Source organism: Callospermophilus lateralis, chromosome 3, assembly GCF_048772815.1.
Source record: "Callospermophilus lateralis isolate mCalLat2 chromosome 3, mCalLat2.hap1, whole genome shotgun sequence".
Lineage (NCBI taxonomy): Eukaryota > Metazoa > Chordata > Mammalia > Rodentia > Sciuridae > Callospermophilus > Callospermophilus lateralis.
Genome location: NC_135307.1, coordinates 169241753 through 169264018, shown reverse-complemented (window position 1 = coordinate 169264018; position 22266 = coordinate 169241753). Strand labels below are relative to the sequence as shown.

Genomic DNA, 22266 nt, shown 5'->3' with positions numbered 1-22266 from the left:
TCATCTGAATCCTAAGGCCCACCCCTCCTGAGCGATTGGGACAATATCCAGCCCACCAATGAGCGCTTCTCATGCCTAGTTGGGCCCATGATCACCTGAGGATGTTGTTAAATGCAGGTTCTGAAATGTCAGGTCTGAGGTGACTCTGAAGTTCTGTGAATTCCCAGGTGATGGGACGATGGGGGGTTTTGAGGACTGCTGAGAGCCATAGCCGAGTCCGAATGATGCATGGCATTTTTGCCAGAACGAAGTGGTTGAGAGGTGACACCAGCAAGCCATTGAGATGATAATGGTTATGTTAAGCTGTGTATATTAGACCCCTGCTGTCCGCCTGGGCCTGCTACTTTGGAGTTCTCGTGGGAATTCCCGGAGAGTTCCCATTGGTTGGGGAAGAGCTGGAGGCGGGATTTCCAGTTGGTGTGTGGTGTGTCTGGAGAGAAGGCCGCTTGGGTGGCGTTCGGGAGAGTTCCCGGGGAGCGTGTGTCGAGTGTGCTGGTGGAGTTCAGAAATAAAGTTTGTTCCTGCTTCAGTGGCTCATGATTTGTGCCCAGCCAGACTGCAGCAGAGGACTACACCCTAAAAAGGACCCAGAGGCCCAGGTCATCCTGGAGAGCCTGACTAGTCCTAGACAGTTATTTCGGGGGAGCACTGAGGGCTCAGGGCCTGGCAGGGGAGCCTTCACCTTCTCTTGTTTCTAAGGACTTCTTCCCCTGCACAATTCCCCCTGACTGCTCAGCAGTAGAATGAGCCCCCCACAGGCTGTCAGACCTTGTAGCTTTGCTCAGAGCTAAGACAGTCAGCTGACTGCCTGAGGGATTCTCTCTGAGGAAGATTCAGCCCCTTGCTGCGATATCTTCATCCTCCCCGAGACTCTCAATTTCTTTGAACCTTCAACAGACTTGCTTGTTGGCCCACGATTTCCAAGATAAGAGGACTAGGAAAGTGGCATTTGCACCTATGTGGCTTCTTTAAGATGAATCCCACCTTGCAGGGCTCAGGGTGGCATACGTGAGATAGATACAGCCATTTTCTGTCCAGACATAGATGCAGAATTATGCTGAGAATTTCTCAGAGGCACTTCCTTTCAAAACCCAAGACCTATGAAAAAAGGTCCCTGCTTCTTGTCCCATGAGTATGTGGCTGATTCTTAGGGTTGCTGCTCCCTGTCTGAGTTCTGATAGCCAAATGGGGCCAGAAGTTAGGCCTCAGAGGCCTGATAGTGCTGCTATCGCTGCTCTACACAGTCTTGGGTCAGACCACGCCCTTTGCCTGAGACACTGGCTTCTCCACATGGTCCTCAGACCCAGGACAGGAGACCCAACCTTCACTGCTTTAAAGGTCCCGCCCCAGGCTTCTGCTCAGAGCCCACTGCCCTGTTCCTAAACCTCATTCCAGGCATCCAGGATGTTGGAATTCAGTGATATTTTACAAATATCTCCAAGTCCTGAAAATATGGTTTGGATATGAGGCAACCCCAAAAGTTCCTGTATTAATGCAGAAATGTTTGGAGATGAAATTGTTCAGTTGTTAGAGCTATCACCTAACCAGCCCATCCTACTTTGAATGAATCAACTCGGTGGTCACTATAGGCAGATGGAGGTAGGTCACTGGGGGAGTAACCTGGAAGGGTACATCCCCCCTGCAGCCCCTTTCCTGCCTTCTGCTTCCTTACCAAGTGGTAAGCAGCAAACATCTGCACATCGTTCTGCCATGATATTCTGCCTCACCTTGGATCCAGAGCAATGAACTGGGCCAACTCGGGACTAAGCCTCTGAAACTGGGAGCCAAAATAAACTTAGCCTCTAAGTTGTTCTTGTCCAGTGCTTTAGTCACAGTGATGCAAAGCTGACTACACAACCACTGACACTTGCTTCTAAGATCTAACCCTCAGGAGCACCGATGACACATCAATTCAATTTTAGAAAGTATGTAAATCACCGTTCTTTGTGTGTGTGTGTGTGTGTGTGTGGTACTGGGGATTTAACTCAGGGTAACTCTATAACTAAGCTACATTCCCAGCCCCGGTTTGCTTTGTTATTGTTTGTTTGTTTTTGAGACAGGGTCTCACTAAATTGCCCAGACTGGCCTCAAACTTGCAATCATCCTGCCTCAGTCTCCTGAGTTGCTGGCATTACAGGTGCCATCATGTAGGCAGGTGGGGTGTGGCCAGAGGAAGGTGGGTCACTGGGGGTATGCCCTGGAAGGGTGCATCATGTCTGGCTAGAAAATCACAATTTAAATTTTAAAAAAATGTATACAGTGCTTTCATGCAATAGAATGCTTCACAGAGACTAAAAATAATGCTTTTAAAAAAAATGTTCATCACATGAGGAAGCGTGTATAATAGAATTTTAAAAGAAAATCAGAGTGTGAATCTATAAGAGCAGTATATGTACATTTTGTTTTATTTTGTTTATTATTTATTTATTTTTCAGTACTGGGGATTGAATCCAAGAATACCCTACCACTGAGCTACCCACCCCAGCCCTTTTCATTTTTTATTTTGAAACAGGATCTTGCTACATTGCCAGGGCTAACCTTGAACTGCAATCCTTCTGCCTCGGTCTCCTGAGTTGCTTCTGCACCCAATTTAAAGTTATGTTTTATAAAACAAAGAAATAAAAAAATACAAATATCCAGAAGAACAAATGCAAGAAATATATAGGCATTCATGTTAACAGTGGTTACAGCTGGGTGGTAAACAACAAGTGATTTTAGTTTATTTCCTTCTGCATTATTTTTATATATTTCAAAAAATTCACAGTTTGATGGCCAATTTTATGTGTCAACTTGCCTGGGTCAAGTGGTGCCCAGATTACTCTGAGTGTGCCTGTGAGGATGTTTCTGGACAAAATTAGCATTTGACTCAGTAGACTGAGTGGAAAGATTGTCCTCACCAATGTGGGTGGACAACATTCAGTCCATCAGGAGCCTGAACAGAACAAGGTGGAGGAAGGAAGAATTCACCCCCATTTTTTTTTTAATTTTTTTGTCCTGTCTGCCTGTGTTGGCTGGAACCTCGGTCTCCTCCTGCCCCTGGACCAAGATTTATACCATCATCATTATTGGTTCTCAGGCCTTTGGACTCAAACTGGAATTATACCCCCAGGTCCCCTGATTCTCCAGCTTAAAGACAGAAGGTTGCGGGACTTCTCAGCTTTCATGAACTTCCATGAGCCAATACCTCATTAAAAAAAAAAAAAAAAAAAAAAATTCCCTTCTACACATACACACACACACACACACACACACACACACACTCTTCTGGTTCAGTTTCTCTGGAGAACTTTGACTAACACATCTGGTGAACAAATACTGCTTTTATAATGAGAAAAAGATCAGTAACTATTATTTTTAATTCCTCTCATGGTATGCACCCTCCTGGCCAGAATGCCAGGCACTTAGCATATTTGGTCTTATCAGATCTCCATAACGATCTCCAATTTAAGAATCTGACATCCAAAGTCTTCATTCTGTCATTTGCCCAAGGGCATACAGTTATTAGGCTCCCCTAAAATACACCATGGAAATTCTTGGTCAGTGCTCTGGGTGATACTTAAGAGTTGGACATGGAGGCCGTTTTCTCTCTGTCTTCACATGGTCTTCCCTCTGTGTTAATCTCCCCTTCCTAAACGAACTTCAGTCTTATTGGATTACAGCCCATCCATATGACCTCGTTTTAATTTGATCACCCCTTAAAAGGTCCTATCTCCAAGGACAGTCACATTCAGAAGTACTGGGTAGTTAGGACTTCAACATGTGAATTTGTGGGGACATAATTCAGCCTAGGAACCCTCTTTTTAGAAATGTCCTAATAGTATATCTGTGTCATTTCCGGTCCAGTTCTAAGGCATTCCCAGGACCTTGAGGGCCTCAAGGAGATCCCACATCCATATGCTCTGTCACCTTTTATAACAAAGATGCCATTGTCTGAGTCACTCTACGCCCATGCACAGATGGGTTGCTGGCTGACACTGACTCTGGCACCTCCAAGAATGCCTACCTCCTAGTTCCCATTGCAGAGCAAGTAGAAATGCTTCAGTTCTAGAAATGGATCCTGAGGAATCCAGCCTCCATGCCCCCATATCTGGCATCATGTGAAGTGTTTCATGATCCACCAAATTGATTTAATTTGGCTCACATCCATGAAGATCCAACACACAAAGCCAGATAATGCTCCTCCTACACACAAATACATTGCAAACACACCTGGCATATAACTATGCCAATTATGAGCTAATTAAATAAAGCAGTGAGTGTCCACTATCATTCAGTGGATGCCACAGAAGGGTGGCCAGCTCCTCTGCCTTCACATTGCTGGGCACATCCAGCACCTTGTTCATCATAGCTCTCCACATGGGGAATGTGTCCACTCAGGTTTCTTCATGGCCAGAACTCACCTTCCCAAGGCCCTCCCTGCTGTGTGCCAGCTGGCTTGGCCATTGTCCAAACTCAACAGACCAAGAGAACCATAATCTCTTTTTCTAGCTAAAGACTATTTCTCTCCTTTTCTTCCAGCTCTTTGAGAAGACCTGTTCTCACCAACCAATCTGAAGGCCCCTTTCTGGACACCACCTTCCAAGAAGTGATTGACCTGCAGTGGGGTTGCTGTTCTTGTGGCACCATGCAGACAGTGAGTTTAGTGTAGACCAGACCAGACCAGCCTCCAATTAGCCCCACCACATGGCAGGGCTGATGTTTTTTCTGGACCTTTGATGAATAAAGAAAAGAACAAATGACTACATGAACAGACTAGCCCAGATTCCCCAGAGAAAGTCTGAATGAGTCCATTCTCAGCAGGAGAATTTTAAGATTAAGATTTTTCACTGACCACCTAAGGAAGAGGCCCACTGTAGCTCTGCTACACATGTGATTTCAAACAGCCTGAGCTACCACAGTTCCCAGTAACTGCCAGGATGTGAACCAGGACAAATGAACCAGGACAAGCTGTTAGGCTCTGTCTGGGCAAGTTGTGGGAAATGCCTGTCAAAATCTACCATCTTGATATTGAACTTGAGTTGGAAGAGGCGAGTCTGGTCTCAAAATGGAGGTAAAACTGCTGCCTGGTGGCCCCCCAGCCTTACTCCAGGGGGAGGTGGGGGGGGGCATGATTCAAAGGATCCAAAGCAATTGAGGAAGATGTTAATTGGTGGTCTGAGCTTTGAAACTATGGATGATAGTTTAAGAGAACGTTTTGAGAAATGGGGCACACACAGATTGTGTGGTAATGACAGACCCCCAAACAAGATGTTCCAGGGGCTTTGGCTTTGTGACTTACTCTTTGTTGAAGAGGTGGATGCAGCAATGTGTGCTTGGCCACACAAGGTTGTCGGGTGTGTAGTGGAACCAAAGAGAGCTGTTTCTAGAGCGGATTCCATACAGCCTGGTGCCCATCTAACAGTGAAGAAAATTTTGTTGGTGGTATTAAAGAAGATACAGAAGAATATAATTTGAGAGATTACTTTGAAAAGTATGGAAGACATGGTAGAGTGGGAAAAAGAGAGAATTTGCTTTTGTAACTTTCAACTGTATCATGATCATTGTTGATCAGAAATACCACAGTATTAAAGGGCATAATTGTGAAGTGAAAGAGGTCCTTTCTCTACAAGAGATATGGTCTGCTGGATCACAAAGAGGTCGTGGAGGTGGGTCTGGCAACTTCATGGGTCGTGGAGGAAACTTTGGAGGTGGTGGAGGTAACATAGGCTGTGGTGGAAACTTTGGTGGAAGAGGGGCTATGGTGGTGGAGGTGGAGGCAGCAGAGGTAGTTATGGTGGAGGAGGTGATGATGGATATAATGGATTTGGAGGTGATGGTGGAAACTATGGCGATGGTCCTGGTTATAGTAGTAGAGGAGGCTATGGTGGTGGTGAACCAGAATATGGAAGCCAAGGTGGTGGATATGGTGGTTGAGGAGGATATGATGGTTACAATGAAGGAGAAAATTTTGGTGGGAACTACAATGATTTTGGAAATTACAGCAGACAACAGCAATCAAATTATGGACCCATGAAGAGAGGCAGTTTTGGTGGAAGAAGCTCTGGCAGCCCAGATGGTGGTGGTTATGGATCTGGTGGTGGAAGTGGTGGATATGGTAGCAGAAGGTTTTAAAAACAGCAGAAAAGGACTACAGTTCTTAGCAGGAGAGAGATTTGCGGAGTTTTCAGGAAAGCTGCAGGTTACTTTGAGACAGTTGTCCCAAATGCATTAGAGGAACTGTAAAAATCTACCACAGAAGGAACGATGATCCATAGTCAGAAAAGTTACTGCAGCTTAAACAGGAAACCCTTCTTGTTCAGGGCTGTCATAGCCACAGTTTGCAAAAAGTGCAGCTATTGATTAATGCAATGTAGTGTCTGTTACATTCCTGAGGTCTTTTATCTGTTGTAGCTTTTTCTTTCTCTTTTCATTACATCAGGTGTATTGATTGCCCTGTAAATTGTGGTAGTGGTACCAGGAATAAAAAAATTAAGGAATTTTTAACTTTTCAATATTTGTGTAGTTCAGTTTTTCTACATTTTAGAACAGAAATTCTAACAAAATGCAGTTTGAAGGAATTTCCTTCTGAGTTAACAGCAAAGAAGATCATTGTTAATTACTATTTTGTATGAATTTTGCTAAAGTTAATTGTAAAGAAACATCTGCTGACTTGCAGTTTAAGGGGAATCTATTCTCCCCATTTCCAAACCATAATATGAATGAGCGCTGACATGTGGAGAGAATAGATATTTGTATGTTTGAAATGTGTGTTTTAGATAAATAGGATTGGGTATTCAAATCAGCGCATTTGTGAATTTGATAGCACTAAGATTACCTTCAAATGAAAAATCTCAAAATTCCTCTTTGGTTTTTGTGCATTTTCTTTCACAATGTGATCTTGATTTCAGTGTGTTAGATTTGCTGAGTCCGAGCTGTGTTTAGAACATCTCCGTTCTACATGTACCTTGGTCACATTCAAAATGCTGCCATAGATTTTGGGTGTAAATGATGTCTGCTGCCCTCTATTTAAATTCTGATAAAGGGTAGTGGATGTTTTCTCCCTCCCAGCTTAAAAATCATTGCTAACTTTTTAAAGATACAGGTCCACTAATCCTGCTACATTGGAGCAAATTAGTGAGTATCTGCTTTTGTTTTGTTTTCTTTTAAAAGCACATGAGGCTCACACATCTTGACTTGTTTTCTTGGTTTAATTCCCCCCCTCCCCAGATAAAGCTTTCATAGCAAGAGAATAAAAATCATACTACTGAACCTTTAACTGGCTGGCATGCTTTTCTGATTTTGCCCTATACATTTTGCTGAAAAAAACAAGGATAGTTTAGGTATAATTGTCTAAAATAACTTAATGCAGCAGAAATGTAGCATAATTGCTTAGTACAAGCTTCTCACTTCCCAAAGGCCTGAATTCCAAATTTAGATAGCCTGGGTTCTTTCTTAAATTCCCAAAGAACACATTGTCATTCTTTATGTATATTTCAACCAAAATTGTGTTGGTGTGAGTTATCGATTTGTTTGGAAGACCATGATTGGGAAGAGTTATAAATAACAAGGTCATATGTACAAAAACCAATGTTTACTGTTTTGCTTCAGCTAGTGCTTAAAATTTCATTCAAGCCCTAAATATGTGCCCTGCTGTTATTCTTTCTTTGGTAGTTGAACATTGAATTCAAGATTTTTACTTGGTTTTAAAAGTCCTAAGCAAAACAAGCAATAAAAAAGGGAAATGGGGTGGGGGGGGCTTGCTTTTGACACAACCACCCTAAAGAGTATATGAACAACAAAAAAATACAAATAAAAAATGTTAAAAGAGTATATGGACAAAGTAAATATTTCATTAGGCACCTGCCAGATTTTCATAGTAATATAAAGTAGAAGAACAATACTGTCCTCCAGGGTGAAGAGCAGCCTTTGTTATAAACCCACATAGACCATACAATATTATTCAACGATAAAAAAGAATAAAGTGCTGTTACACGCTACAACGTGGACGGACCTGGAAAACCAGAGGCCAAGTGAAAGAAGCCAATCATAAAAGACCATATATTTTATGATCCATTTAGATGAAATATCCAGAATCGGCAAATCTGGAGAGACAGAAAGTAGATGAGTGGTTACCAGGGGTTGGAGAGAGGTGAGGAATGGGGAGTGACTGGGGATGGGTAAGGGGGCTTCTTTCTGTTGTGACACCGATGTGCTGGAATTAGATAGTGGAAACTCACGAGCAAGTTTGTGAATTATACATTTTGAACGGTGAAGCTCATGTTATATGAATCATGCTATCTCAAGAGAAGCTGCTATTTTTTTCTAAAGCATAGAATTACCTACCTAGGAATAAAGGTAATGAGAGGGTAGAGAAGCTTTAGGCATTTACTTGAGGTTAATCTGTTATGAGAACATTGCTGCCCACTTGTTTTTCTCACAGGTTTTTCAGAAATCAGTGTGTTCAGAAGCACTTACAGCAGGGGCTCTATCATATTCATAAACACTTGGACCAGAAGATTTTTCTGGCCCCTGGGTCAAAGGCTATGCCAGTGAAAGCCGGACCATGGAATATGATATTTTGGACCTTGAAGAAGGTAAGAGAAGTGTTTAATCATAGAGTGCCTAAGTTTAAATTCTACTTGCCCTGCTGTGATCTGTCACGCTTCAAAGACCTGCTGGCATCAAGAGTGGAAAAGGGCCGATTCTGGTGGAAATGCAGTCCTCTTTATTCAGTGTTAAACACTAAAATTTTGTTGGGTGTGGTGGCGCACGCCTGTAATCCCAGCAGCTCAGCAGGCTGAAGCAGGAGGATCAGGAGTTCAAAGCCAGCCTCAGCAATTTAGCCAGGCCCTAAGAAACTCAGTAAGACCCTATCTCTAGATAAAATACAAAAAAAAGGCTGGGGATGTGGCTCAGTGGTTGAGTACCCCTGAGTTCATTCCAAGAAAAAAAAGAAAGAAAGAAAGGGAGAGGGAGAGGGAGAGGGAGAGGAAGTGGGAGAGGGAGAGGGAGAGGGAGGACTGGGGCTGGGCATAGTGGTGCATGCCTATAATCCCAGCAAGGTAAGAGGTTGAGGCAGGAGGATTGCAAGTCCAAGACCAGTCTCAGAAATTTAGTGAAGCCCTAAGCAATTTAGTGAGACCCTGTCTCACATAATATATATATATATATATATATATATATATATATATATATATATATATATATATATATATATATAATAAAATATAAAAAGGGCAGGGTGTGCTGGGATTGTGGCTCAGTGGTAGAGCGTTGGCCTAGCATATGTGAGGCCCTGGGTTCGAACCTCAGCACCACATAAAAACAAACAAATAAATAAAGGTATTTAAATAAAAGTCTTTTTTAAAAAAGGGCAGGGTATGTGGCTCCATGGTGAAGGGCCCCTGGGTTAAATCTATGGTATCAAAAATAGGTAGATAGGGCTGGGGCTGTAGCTCAGTGGTAGAGCACTTGCCTCGAATGTGTGAGGCACTGGGTTCAATCCTCAGCACCACATAAAAATAAATAAAATAAAAACATTATGTACAACTACACCTGAAAAATAAATATTTTAAAAATAGATAGATAGATGCTAAAAATTTCCTCAGGAAACAGCTCTGGATTCAGAATGAATGATGCATTCCTACATGCTCTGGGGCCTGGGAAATGACTTCATGTACCAGTTTTTGTGGCCAGTCTTGTGACTGCCTTTTCCACTACATGATAGATTACTCCTCCCATAAACTATTTCACCACCTTTCTTTCACCTACCAGAAAACCTCACCTTTTTCCCAACTTCTCCTTTTGCCCAGCTGTTCCTCCTCTACCTCACGGGGAAGTTATGCAGATGAGTCAGGACGTGCCCTTCTCTTGTGGTGAGACTGGGTGGGGTGAATGCCAGCTATGGTGACACAGAGGCCCTCACCTGGGCCTCAGCTCCTTGTCTGCCCACAGTGCATTCCTGTCCCACTCACCTGCACCTGCTTACCCTCTTCCGAGACCTCACTAGAACTTTTAAGAAGGGGACATGCTGTCTGAGTCAGGTCGGTGATGCTTTGGCCTTGCCTGCGTTGGCCTCTATTTCTACCTGATCTTCCTCCCCTCCGTGTCCTCTCACACCTGCATGTCATTTCCACCTGGGGTCAGGAAAGCAGAGAAGATTGTAGGGAGCGTTGGTACATGTTTGGTTGGAAAATATAAAATATTTCCAGGTGGCAGGTAAAGTGAAAGAGACAGTCAATCTTTCAAACCAAGGACAATGCAGTGCCAGTGCGTGTGGCTGTGAAGGTCCAGCTGGATCATCCTGCTTCTCTCCCAGAGCCGCCCTCCTCATTCACACTCACATGAATCCTTTCCTTAGAGGACCTAACCATCTGTTTTGTGCTGCTATCACAGAATGCCAGAGACTGTGTAATTTATAATGAACAGAAAGTTATTGGCTCACAGTTCTGGAAGCTGTGAAGTCCAAGATCAAGGTCACTGCACCTAGTGAGGGCCATCTTTTTTTTGGAGAGGGGGTACTGGGGATTTAACTCAGGAACCCTTGACCACTGAGCCACATCCCCAGCCCTATTTTGTATTTTATTTAGAGTCAGGGTCTCACTGAGTTGCTTAGCACCTCACTTTTTGCTGAGGCTGGCTTTGAACTCACCATCCTCCTGTCTCAGCCTCTTGAGCTGCTGGGATTACAGGCGAGCACCACCGCGCCTGGTATAAGTGAGGGCCTTCTCGCTGTCTCATCACAGGACAGAAGCCTGAGAGCAAGAGGATGCAAGAGGAAGCCAAACTTGCCCTTGTATAAGAGCACCGATCCCAATAATAAGGGTGAAGCCCTCATGGATGAATAGCTTCTTAAGGGTCCTACCTCTTAATGCTGTTAAAATGGCGATTAAATTTAACAAGAGTTTTGGAGGGGACAAGTATTCAAACCATACCGGTCCTCTAGAGACACCCTTAAAGTGTTCCCATTCCATTTTTCTTGCTGTCCCCTCCACCTGGAAAGTCTGGAATGTCTTCTCTCCCCTCTGTCTCAAGCTGGCAAACTCCTGTGTGCACATCAAGACCCAACTGAACCGTGTAGCCTTACCAACACTTTGTCAATCAGGTGGAGACTACAGATCTTGCTGAAGATAATGTTTTTAAACACATAAAATAAAATATACACAGGTTACAAAAGAAACCATTTAAACTAAAGTAGTTATCAAAATGTTGTAATACTCCTTAAATTTAAAAGCTCAAAAAACCTCACTAAGATCTACTGGTGGCCCCAATAACTATCATAATTTTATGGTGATAAATGCAAAGGCTATTTAGAGATCTTCTACACTATGGATTACGATGGCCAACTCATCCTGGTTTGTCCATTACTTTCCCATTTTAGTACTGAAAATCCTTGTCCTGAGAACTCCTTTAGCCCCTAGCAAACTGGAAAAATTTGACACTTGACCTGTAATGTGGCATGAAAAATCTGTGATTCTAAGTGGCATTATAGTCACAAATGGCTTGTGACTGTGCATTCTTTTTTGTGGCATTGGGCATCGAACCCAGTGTCTCAGGCCTCATGCATGATAGGCAAGTGCTTCTATCCCTGAGCTAAATGCCCAGAACTGCTGCTGATGTGATTGTGTTTTTCTGATCCACATTCATGTATTTTCCAAATTCTATCATGGACAACTGGCTTCCAGGTTAGGAACCCCTGCAACCACTATCCCCTAACCTGTAAACTTTGCACTTAGATCTATGATAATTTTTTACTGTTGTCATTGTGTAAACAACATAACATAACTTCTCCATCAATTGCCTTTCTTATAAGGTCGTGGGGAGAATTTTTTAAAATCTGTACAGGAGGGGCTGGGGATGTGGCTCAAGTGGTAGCGCGCTCGCCTGGCATGCGTGTGGCCCGGGGTTCGATTCTCAGCACCACGTACAAACAAAGATGTGTCCGCCGATAACTAAAAAAAATAAATAAATATTAAAAAATTTCTCTCTCTCCCCTCTCTCACTCTCTCTTTAAAAAAAAAAAAAAAAATCTGTACAGGAGACCTGGCTTGTGGCTGGTCATTGTGACTCAAACAGTTCTCTTACAGTGGAATGGATATTGGCTGAACAACTTTGGAAAAGTGTCGGGCAGTTTCCACTAAAGATGAACAAATATCTCTCCTATGATCCAGTATTTTCATTCCTGAGTATTTGCCCAAGAGAAATGATAGCTTATATTCACCAAGAAACATGCACAAGAATTTTCATAGCAACTGTGTTCACAATAGCCCCAAACGGGGAACAATTCCAACATCTTCTATTCAAGAGGTGAATAAATAAGTAAATCCTGGTCTATTTGCACAGCCATATACGACACCCAAATGAGAATTTTAAAATTGCATCCTAGACAACAATACTGGTGAATCTCATGAACAAATGTTAACAAAAGAAGCCAGCCAGCCACAAATGGATACATTCACATGACTTCATTTGTGTAAAATACAAAAGACAAGTGAGATGGCCTGGATGGTAGAAGTCAAGACAATGATTATCACTGAGCTTATAAGGGTTGTGAATAATCTCCTGGTTAAATAAAAGTCTTGAGTTTATGAAAATATACTGAATTTTGTACTCATGGGGTGTTCATGTTCTGATGTGGAAATCTGCAATTCCAAGTGCCTTTTTTTTTTTCCATGCTCAGGATCAAACCCAGGCCTCAGGCATGCTAGGCAAACACTCTAATACTGAGCTACATCCCTGGCCCCAATAGGAGTATATAAAATTTTGGATCCCCAGTTCCCATCTCTTGTCAGATTCAGCCACTGCAACAACCACTAGCAAAAAGGAACTTCTTCCTGCACTTCCTGGCTCTGCAGCTGGGGCTGTAATTTCTCCCACTAAATGCAACCCATCTGGATGGTGCTTTGATTCCCCCCCACCAACACTATCCCAGACCCAACCTAGCACAAACCTCTTTGTTCTTTGCCAGTTGCTGTCAGAGCCATCGCTTTATTAGTCTTTGTGGCTTAATTAACCTGCGAACACAGGTCCCTGTATTCAAAGCAGTTTTTAGATCTTACCTTACTTAGTTTATTTACAATAAACTTTCAGGGGAAGGATGTGGAAATCTGCAACTCCAAGTGCCAAGCAGCATTTGATCAGCTTTCACCCACACCAGCAGAGACAATGGCAGGGGAAGCAGGCATGATACCCCATGCACAGGGGTGAAAATCAATTCTCAGTGTGAACTTAGGCCTCCCTCAGAGATGCCCAGGAAGTGCATTATTTATCGTCTAAGGCAGAGGGTGCCTTCCATGAGACCGGGAGGGCCAAAGCTGTCCCCTAATAGAGATAATTGATGTCACGCCAGACAGAGCATGGCAGGACAGGAATTAGCACTGGGTCTCTGGCTCCTGTCTGCTCCCTTCACAAGAACCTGAAGGATTCCCCTGAGGATAAAAATCACCCTGGGTAATGAAGATGTCACTGCTCTGAGATAAGAGCTGTCCCCACTCACTGTTCCAGGTGACCTCATCCTGGGGGCTGCCTTTTGTTTTTGGACATTTTCCTGCTTGTTTAGAGAGAGAAGACAAGCTGCAGATCCATCTATCAGGTTAATCATGTTCTTGCAAACGTCAAATAGAATGAGAAAAGGCCGTGGGGAGGCTAAAAGAGGAATTTTTAAATGGTGGCAGCTGGCGTTCTTGAGGTGGGAGCCCACCCTCTCCTGGGCCACTCCATTCTGGACACCCGACAGACCGCTCCGTAAAACCAGAGCCTTCTCTTCTCTAAGCCAATGTCCTCCTTCACAAGCACAGGGTGATGTCTGCCTTCCGCCCTCCCTCTGAAGCCACCACAAGGCCCTCACCTCCCTCCCTCACTCACCTCCTGTTCCACCCCTCCCTGCCTCACAGCCAACCAGGGCAGGGCAGAGGGCGCAGAGGAAATGGCTCTTGGGTGCCCACAGCCTTTGTTTCTCCAGGCTGTGGTCACCCTGTGGGTTCATATCTTGCCTCTAGCTAGACAACTTTATGTCATGAAATATCAACTATCTCCGTGACAGACCTTCGCTGTGTGGCCTGCGAGATTCTCTCTATCTATCTATCTATCTATCTATCTCTCAACTGTGAAACTGTCACATTTATCCCTTTAGATTTCCTCTTGCTGCTTCTCTAAATCCCAACCTGCTGTGGTTTGGAGTGTTGGGCCTGATCCCTGGCACGCAGCCTGCCTTGGTAGCTCTGAGCTATGTGCAGATTGGACAATATTGTCCTCATCCCTGTCACTGCTAAAGAGGAGACAAAGGGAATCTAGATGCATTTAGATGCTAGGTACTGATGAAACACATTCCTTCCATTTCTGTGAGCTCAGCAAAGCACATGAGCAGCAACGGGATTCCTCAGATGACTACTGCAATAGGTTATGTGCCCAGTGCAATGGGAACCCATGTGGAAGTGTGTGACCATGTTTATGAAGAGAAGAGTGGACAACCTATAGAGGGAGGTGACACTTAAGTTCTGCACAAAGCAATAATTAAAACTCCAAAAACATAAAAGCTGAAGGTAGACATATTCTATGACCCAGCAAGTCCATTATCAAAAGTACATGTTGAAGAGAAATATGACCACCCAGAGGAATGGGCAAGAATGTTTCCAGCAACACTATTCCCAAGAGCCCAAACTGGAAAAACCCCAAATGCCCATCAGGGGGAATGAATGATAAACTCAGGAACATTCTCACAACGGAATGAACCGCATAGAAGGTGAGTGGATCTTGAAAATGTAAACCTGAGCAAAAAACAGACACAAAAGATTATGTTCTATATTAATCTATTTATGTAAAGTAAAAAAAAAAATCAATCTGTTGTGTTGGAATCAGAACTATAGTCAGTATAGGGAAGGGGCTAGTGACCTGAAGGAGCCAGGAGCAGGCTTGGAGAATGCTATAGTGCTCAGTTACCGCATTTTACCACTGAGTCACATCTCCATCCCTTTTTTGCTTTTTATTTTAACATAGGGTCTCAGTAAGAGACTGAGGCTGGCCTCGAACTTGCAATCCTCCTGCCTCAGCCTCCCAAGTCGCTGGGATTACAGGCATGAGCAGGTTCAGTTTATTAATCTGAGTGCAGGATGCACAGATGTATTCAGTTTGTAAAAATGTATAATGCTGTGCATTTAGAATGCATGCACATTTCTGTGTAAATATTGTCCTAACACCTCAAAGGAAAAAAAAATGAGTATATCTATCTTCTTAGTTTGATTGAAGAGCTATAACAAAACACCACAAGCTGGATGGCTTATAAACAACACAGGCTTATTTCTCATAGTTCTAGAGGCTGGGAAGTTCAAAGATCAAGATGCTAGCAGACTCCATATCTGGTGAGGGCCTTCTCCTGGCTCACAGATGACTGTCTTTTGCTTGTCTCGCATGACAGAAAGGACAAGGGAGCTCTCTCAGACTCCTTTTGTGAAGACACTAATTCTTATCTCACAATCATGATCACCTTCTTCTTTTTAGGGAGTAGGGGTACTGGGGATCGAACCCAGGGCCCTTTACCACTGAGCTACATCCCCAGCCCTTTTTTATTCTTTATTTTAAGGCAAGGTCTTGCTTAGTTGCTGAAGCTGGCCTCGAACTTGCAATCCTTCTGTCTCCATATCCTGAGTCACTGGGATTACTGGTGTGCACAGCCAGGCCTGGCCCAAATGCCCACCTAATACAACCACCCTGAGGGCTAGGATTTCCACATATGAATTATAGGGGGACACAAACATTCAGACCATAGCAGCAGTTTAGACCACTATACGTCTAATAATCTATTAGACCTTTCTGTTATTTCTCTATCATTAGACTATGAGCTCCTATGGCAACAGAACAAGTTCAATAAGTGATTTTCCCACAAGGAAACCTGCTTGGGTACATTGATTCGACATGGGAGGTGGCGTCCTAACACTTTATTTGTGTGTAAGTGCTTTCAAAGCCAGAAAATACAATCACTCTGGCTCTGGCCTCTCCATTCATATGAAGAAGCCAGTGTCCCCATGTGAATTCCTGGCTGTTCATTTTCACAGACAGGGTAGCCAGGTGGTACTGGAGCAGCTTGGCATTCTCTGCATATGTATCGGTTTTCTTGCCTCCTCGGCACTCCCAGAGCTCCTCCCTTCTTCTTGAGCATTCTCTCAATCTTCCACACTCCTCTTTGCCTCTGAGAACAGCCTTTGTTTACGAACAAGAGGAATCTGCAGCCTCATCAGCTCCAAACCAAACTCCCACCATTCTCTGGGCAAAGCCCTGCTCAGAAAAGCAATAGAAAGTGAGGGTGAGAAGGCTGGAGATAATGGTGTCTAGTGGGACCAGCAGGGTGCACAGGACACCAAGTTCAGAATGAAGCCATGGGCCTGCTGGGGCTGCACTGCCTGCTTGGTGCCTGGCTGAGTGACTTGGGTCTATCCGGACCTGTAACCTTGAAATGCAAAGGAGCTAGACTAGATGATTCTGGGTCCTTTCCAGCTCTGAACACATCAAGCAAGTCCTAATCATGATGCTAAGCATGTACATATTGAACAAAATTGCCAGGTATGGTTGCACACACCTGTAATTCCAGCAACTCAGGAGCTGAGGCAGGAGGATCACAAATTGGAGGCCTGTCTGAGCAATTTAGCAAAACTCTGTCTGAAAATAAAATAAATAAATAAAAAGAAAAAGGACTGGGGGTGTGTCTCAATGGTGAAGCACCACTGAGTTCAATCTCAAGTACCAAAAATAATAATAATAATAATTTTACTGGCACCGGTTTCTGGGGGATGAACTATTAGATTTCTTTTTCCCTCTCCTCTGCATTTTGCAAATAAGGAAGGAAGAGATGGATTACACTACCAATGAGTTTGTGTTTTATGTGTTCACAAACACAAAAAGCACATGACTCTAAAACAAAATAAAAACATCTCTTTAAGGGGAGAGATTGAAATAATTTTTAAAACTAAAAGCAGACAAGAAAGAAAGGTCCAGATGGAGGCCCCAAATCCATCTGGAGCTCAGAAGCTCTGCAGGGCAGCATTAGCTCAGAGGTTTCCCACCTCTAGGCTGCAGTCCTTGTAAACTCCTCTGGCGCCATCTGCTGACCATCCCAGAAAAAACATTTTACTTTGGTTTGCAGCAGAGCTTTGAAGGCAATGAGTCAATGGGGTCCGTTCAGGATCAAGATTGCATTATATTTGCAGGCAAATGTTACCAAAATTCACTTTTGATTTTGCCTTGCAGAAATGATCAGAACAGGGACATCTGAGCAAGTTCTTTCTGTATAACACCCTGAGATAGTCATTAAAATAACTGAGTCTCATGCCACATAAAGCCCAAGAAAGGTTCCAGCTCCCCTCCCCACTGTACCCAGCATCAAGCACTCCAGGGAACTCACTCTTGGTCCTCACCATCTGGGTACAGGGTTGGTTTCCATCTGGCTCTAGCTCTACCTCCTGGGTTCCCACAGATGGGTAATTTGTTGGCCTTTGGGCTCAATTCAAGGATTCCCACATGGCCCCAAGCAACCCAAAGTGTGGAAGTCCTCCTTTGTCCCTCCACCCATTCATCAGTCTTGCTTTCCCAGCTACCCTTTGAAAATGAAGCTCCCTTTCCACACTTGTGGAACCTTCTATCTGAGCTGACCACAGGCACTGCTTGGAAGAGACCCCTCTGCTGTCAGAGGCTGGTCTGGTCTGTAGGGGAAGGACAGAAGACATGCCCCCTAGGCTGTAGATATTTATGGAAAGCTTTAGGAATGCTCTACTACTAAGTTACATCCCCAGTCCTTTTTATTTTTTATCCTGAGACAGTTTCACTAAGTGGCCCAGACAGGGCTTGAACTTGCGACCCTCCTGCCTCAGCCTTCCTGGGATCCACCTAGTTGAAAAAGCAAATTCCAGCTCTAAAGGGATCTCCCAGGTCTCGCTGAGCACCAAGATCTTCCCGTGTTTCCTATCAGTCCAGGGTAATGAGAAGGTCCACCCTTCTCAGGATGAAGGAGTGGCCCAGCAGCCCCTGATTGGTCCTACCAGGGAGGGAAGGGCTGCCATATTTGGAGGGCAGCAGAGAGGCCACCCCCCTCCCCACAGCTTCTATATAGCTGGGCGGGCCTGGCTGCTGGCGGGTGAGCTGGAGGACTGCATAGCTCCAGCCTGTGGCTCCAGAAGCACACTCAGAGCAGACATCCAAGGTACGTGGGGAGGCATTTCTGGGATCAGGGTTGCTCATTCTAATCCCATCTCTAACCCAGACTAAAATCTTGTAGTGACCTCTTTACTCCCTAATCCCAAGATGGGTCCCCAGGGTCAGGGGACACCTGTTCATTCATCACTGGCCTTGCATTTCTGTGCTTCGATGTTATAATAAAATGCTACTTTAGGGTTGGCTGGCTGAGATTTTTTTTTTTCTGCCTTTAAACCCTTGCCTATAAAAACAAAGTTTTGTTGTTGTTGTTTGGAGAACTCTTATTATATTATTTTTCTTATTTAAGATTTTTCCTACCAAGAGGTAGAAGCTGATGATGATGTGATTGTGGCACCCCTATTTAGGAGCCTAATTAAGGCTTCTTCACACTGGGGATCTCTTTGGAGAAAGCCAGTCTGAGTTCACTGCAGTTAGTGACAGAAAGGAATGAATGACTGGGTGAGCTCACAGGCTGCATTTTTCCTTTTACTTTTTCTTTTCTTTCTTTTTTTTTTTTTCTTTTTTTTTAACAGAACCAGTGTCACACCAGAGTTGAAGTTTTAACAGAGGAGAATGGATCCCTTTAGGGTACTTCGGGAGTGGTAGAGGGTATGACAGGCGCTATGCAAGCTTCCTCTACCCGCTCCAGCTCTGATTCTCTGTGGACTCACAGTAGTTAGAAGACAGCTCCCGCACGTCTCCTATAGAAACTCCTATAGGAACCCTCCCCTGTCCCTGGGTCACACGGCAAAGGTCCCGGTGCCAGAATGCCCAGCCAGCTGGACTTGGGAGGTGGCTTTTTACAATAACTTGTAGTTTCAGAAGCCACATTGACAAGCTACCAGGACTAGATCTGGAGTAGGGGAATATTCTGACCTCAGCAGCCCCATGGATGTCCTGTGGCCACCTTGACCCAGAATCCCTGTGCTGTTCCCCCCGGCCCTCCTAACCTCACCTTCAACTCATTTCCCTTGAAATTCCTCAAGAGCCAAGTTCTTCAGCTTACATCCTGCCCAAGAGCATAAAACGTGAGCAACACCTCCCTCTTGAAGGGCAGTGGGGCACAGCTGGTGGCATGGGGAGTTAGCACCAGATGGAGCTAAGTTCACATCTGCCACCTCTTACTGTGCAGCTTTGGGCCAATTCCTTTACTTCTCTGAATCCCAGGACAATTTTTTTCTCTTGGTAGTGGGAATTGAACCCAAACACTCATGGATGCTAGACAAGTGCTCTCCTACTGAGCTACATCCTCAGCCCTTTAAATTTTTTTTTTCTTTTTTAATTTAGAGACAGCGTCTCACTAAGTTACCCAGGTTTGATTTGAATTTGTGAGCCTCCTGCTTTAGCTTCCCTAGTAGCTGGGATTATAGACATGCACCACTACAACTAGCTACTCATACTTTTATAAAATAAGAATAATAATGTAGCCATCCCATGTAAGGATTACCTTAGGCAATATCACAGAAGGGCTTAACAGTAGTGCAATAAAGCTAGAAGGATGATCAGGGGCACATTGTCCCCTGGGGTGAGATTGACAAAGATACGTCTAGTACATTTTCATCTCTTGACTTAGGGAGCGGCTGAGATGCCTTAACTATGTTTCTACCCTTCTCCTCCTCCTCCTCCTCCTCCTCCCCCTCCTCCTCTCATTACATAAAGCCTTTTAATATCAGCAACCCGAGATGTTCTTAGAATGGAGGCAGAATGTGCCTGAGACAGTGCAGTTTAGAGCAATGAAGAATAAAGAAGGAAGATCAAAATTATAGTCTATGACCAGAAGCATTTGATTCCAACTATCTATCTATTTATTTATTTATTTATTTATTTATTTATTTATTTATTGCAGGGCACAATACCTTTATTTCATTTATTTATCTGTAGTGCTGAGGATGGAACCCAGGGCCTCACATGCTAGGCAAGCACTCTACCACTGAGCCACAAACCCAGCCCTGATTCCAACTCTTTTACCTGCCAGGGAGCTCTTGATTCAAAAGTCTTGGAGATAACCAAAGAAACCCTATATGCCTTGCATCATAGCTCATTTATTTTCCCATGCATATTCAAAGGCTTTATAATTGCCAGTTGCAGCTTCTTATCTGCCTGAGAAAGTCAAGATCAACTCTATCCCTGAGCCGATAGAATTCCTAGCAAAAGCAAAAAAACTTGATATCTGAGTGGACTCTGTGCAGCCCAAGCATGGGAATATCATTGTGCTTCTGGGGAAATGTAAATGGTCCAAGGATGCCATTCATTTGCTTAAATCTGCTACTCCAGGCCTGGTGGCATATGCCTGTAATCCCAGCTACTCGGGAGGCCGAAGGAGGAGGGTCACAAATTTGAGGCCAGCCTAGGCAATTTAGACCCTGTCTTAAATTTAAAAAAAAAGAAAAGAAAAGAAAAGAAAAGAAAAGAAAGAAAGGAAAGAAGGAAGGAAGAAAGAAAGAAAGAAAGGGCTGAGAGGGTGTAACTTAGTGATAGGATCCCCTGGGTGCTATGCCAAAAAAAAAAAAAAAAAAAAGTCTGCTGCACTTGGAAGAGTGGAGGGAAGGCTGGGAAGCCCAATGGGGAGAGTTAACTGCTCTTGGCCATTTCTCCTGCAGATTCTGACACAATGAAGAAGCACCTGGGCACATGGGGGTTGGCTATTGTCTGTGTCCTGCTCTTCAACCATCTCTCCGCCATCAAGGCGAGGGGCATCAAGCACAGAATCAAGTGGAACCGGAAGTCTGTGCCCAGCACCGTCCAGATCACAGAAGCCCAGGTAGCCCAGAACCCCCCGGGAGCCTTCATCAAGCAAGGCCGAAAGCTCCACATCGACTTCGGAGCTGAGGGCAACAAGTACTACGAGGCCAACTACTGGCAGTTCCCCGACGGGATCTACTACGACGGCTGCTCCGAAGCCAACGTGACCAAGGAGGTGTTCATCGCCAAGTGCATCAATGCTACCCAGGCAGCAAACCAGGCCGAGTTTTCCCGGGAGAAACAGGACAATAAGCTTCACCAGCGGGTCCTGTGGCGGCTGATCAAAGAGCTCTGCTCAGTCAAGCACTGCGACTTCTGGTTGGAAGGGGGAGCCGGATTCCATCTTTCCGTGGACCAGCCAGTGATGCTCTGCCTGCTGGTCTTCGTTTGGCTCATCGTGAAATAATCCTGGAAGGAGACTGGTGGCCATAGAGGTGAGCCGGTGAGCAGACTATGGAGACAGGTACCCCCGTCCTCCCCCACCCCACACCCTCATGTGTCTTGAAGGTACCAAAGAGAAGTGATTCATCAGCGCTTCAAATATCACTCCTAAGTGTTCACCTGTATTTGTATGGGATAAGCATGTGTCTGTGTGTCCATTTCCCTAGTGCTCTGTGGCGGCTGGGGGGCGTGTTTGGCTCATTATACATTCTCAGCTCCCAGTGGAGGGTCTGGTACACCACCTTAGGCAACTGATGAATCAATCCAAGAATTCATCAGGAACTGTGCTCAGTACTTCACCATACCTCCCACAACTCTTTAAAGAGTTAGATGTTGTTCCTCTTTTACAGATGAGGAGACCAAAGCTCAGAGAAGTGAAGCTCACCCAGAGTCACACAGCTGGAAAGTGGCAGAGTCAGGAATCAACCACAGCCTGTCTAATCTCAGGTTTTCTGTGTTGCCCAATCCCACAGCTGTCTCATGATCGCTTTGTGGGTTTGCAAAGCCTAAATCCAACCTTGATTCTCGAATGAAACTGTGAAAGCTCCACTTTTAGAAATAAATGGGAAAACCTGAGCCTGCCACTGTAAACTGTGATACATGGAAGTTTAGTTGAATCCTCCTATGGAAACTAAAATATAATAAAGGAATTAAACTAAAATAGAAATAAAAGTAAACAGAGGCCTACAAATCAGAAAATATTTCCTACCCAATTCCCAGGATAAGTTTTATAGTAGGGTATGTATAACAGTTGTATAGTGTCTATACACAAAAAGAGTAAGATTCTTTTTCACAAAAAGGGTAAGTGATTGCTGTTCCCATCCCTGCAATAGTCTGTGCATTTACAAAAGAAAATGTTTAAATGACACATTTGCTTCTAATGTTTCCCCTAATCTTAGGTGCATGTTCTTATGTAAACTCATA

The 22266-nt window shown here is 44.2% G+C and overlaps 1 protein-coding gene and 1 pseudogene across 1 annotated transcript; both read left to right on the top strand.

Moving 5' to 3' along the window:
• The first annotated feature begins 4932 nt into the window (after positions 1 to 4932).
• Positions 4933 to 6111, top strand: LOC143394859 (uncharacterized; annotated as a pseudogene).
• Positions 6112 to 20770: 14659 nt separating this feature from the next.
• On the top strand, positions 20771 to 21307 carry Prnd (prion like protein doppel). The gene has a single exon (XM_076848973.2). It carries the CDS (start codon positions 20771 to 20773, stop codon positions 21305 to 21307), a length of 537 nt encoding a protein of 178 aa, XP_076705088.2.
• Positions 21308 to 22266: the final 959 nt, after the last annotated feature.

Bases quoted from the DNA above. Each gene is read 5' to 3' on its own strand.
- Prnd (XM_076848973.2), top strand. From the start codon at position 20,771: ATGAAGAAGCACCTGGGCACATGGGGGTTGGCTATTGTCTGTGTCCTG.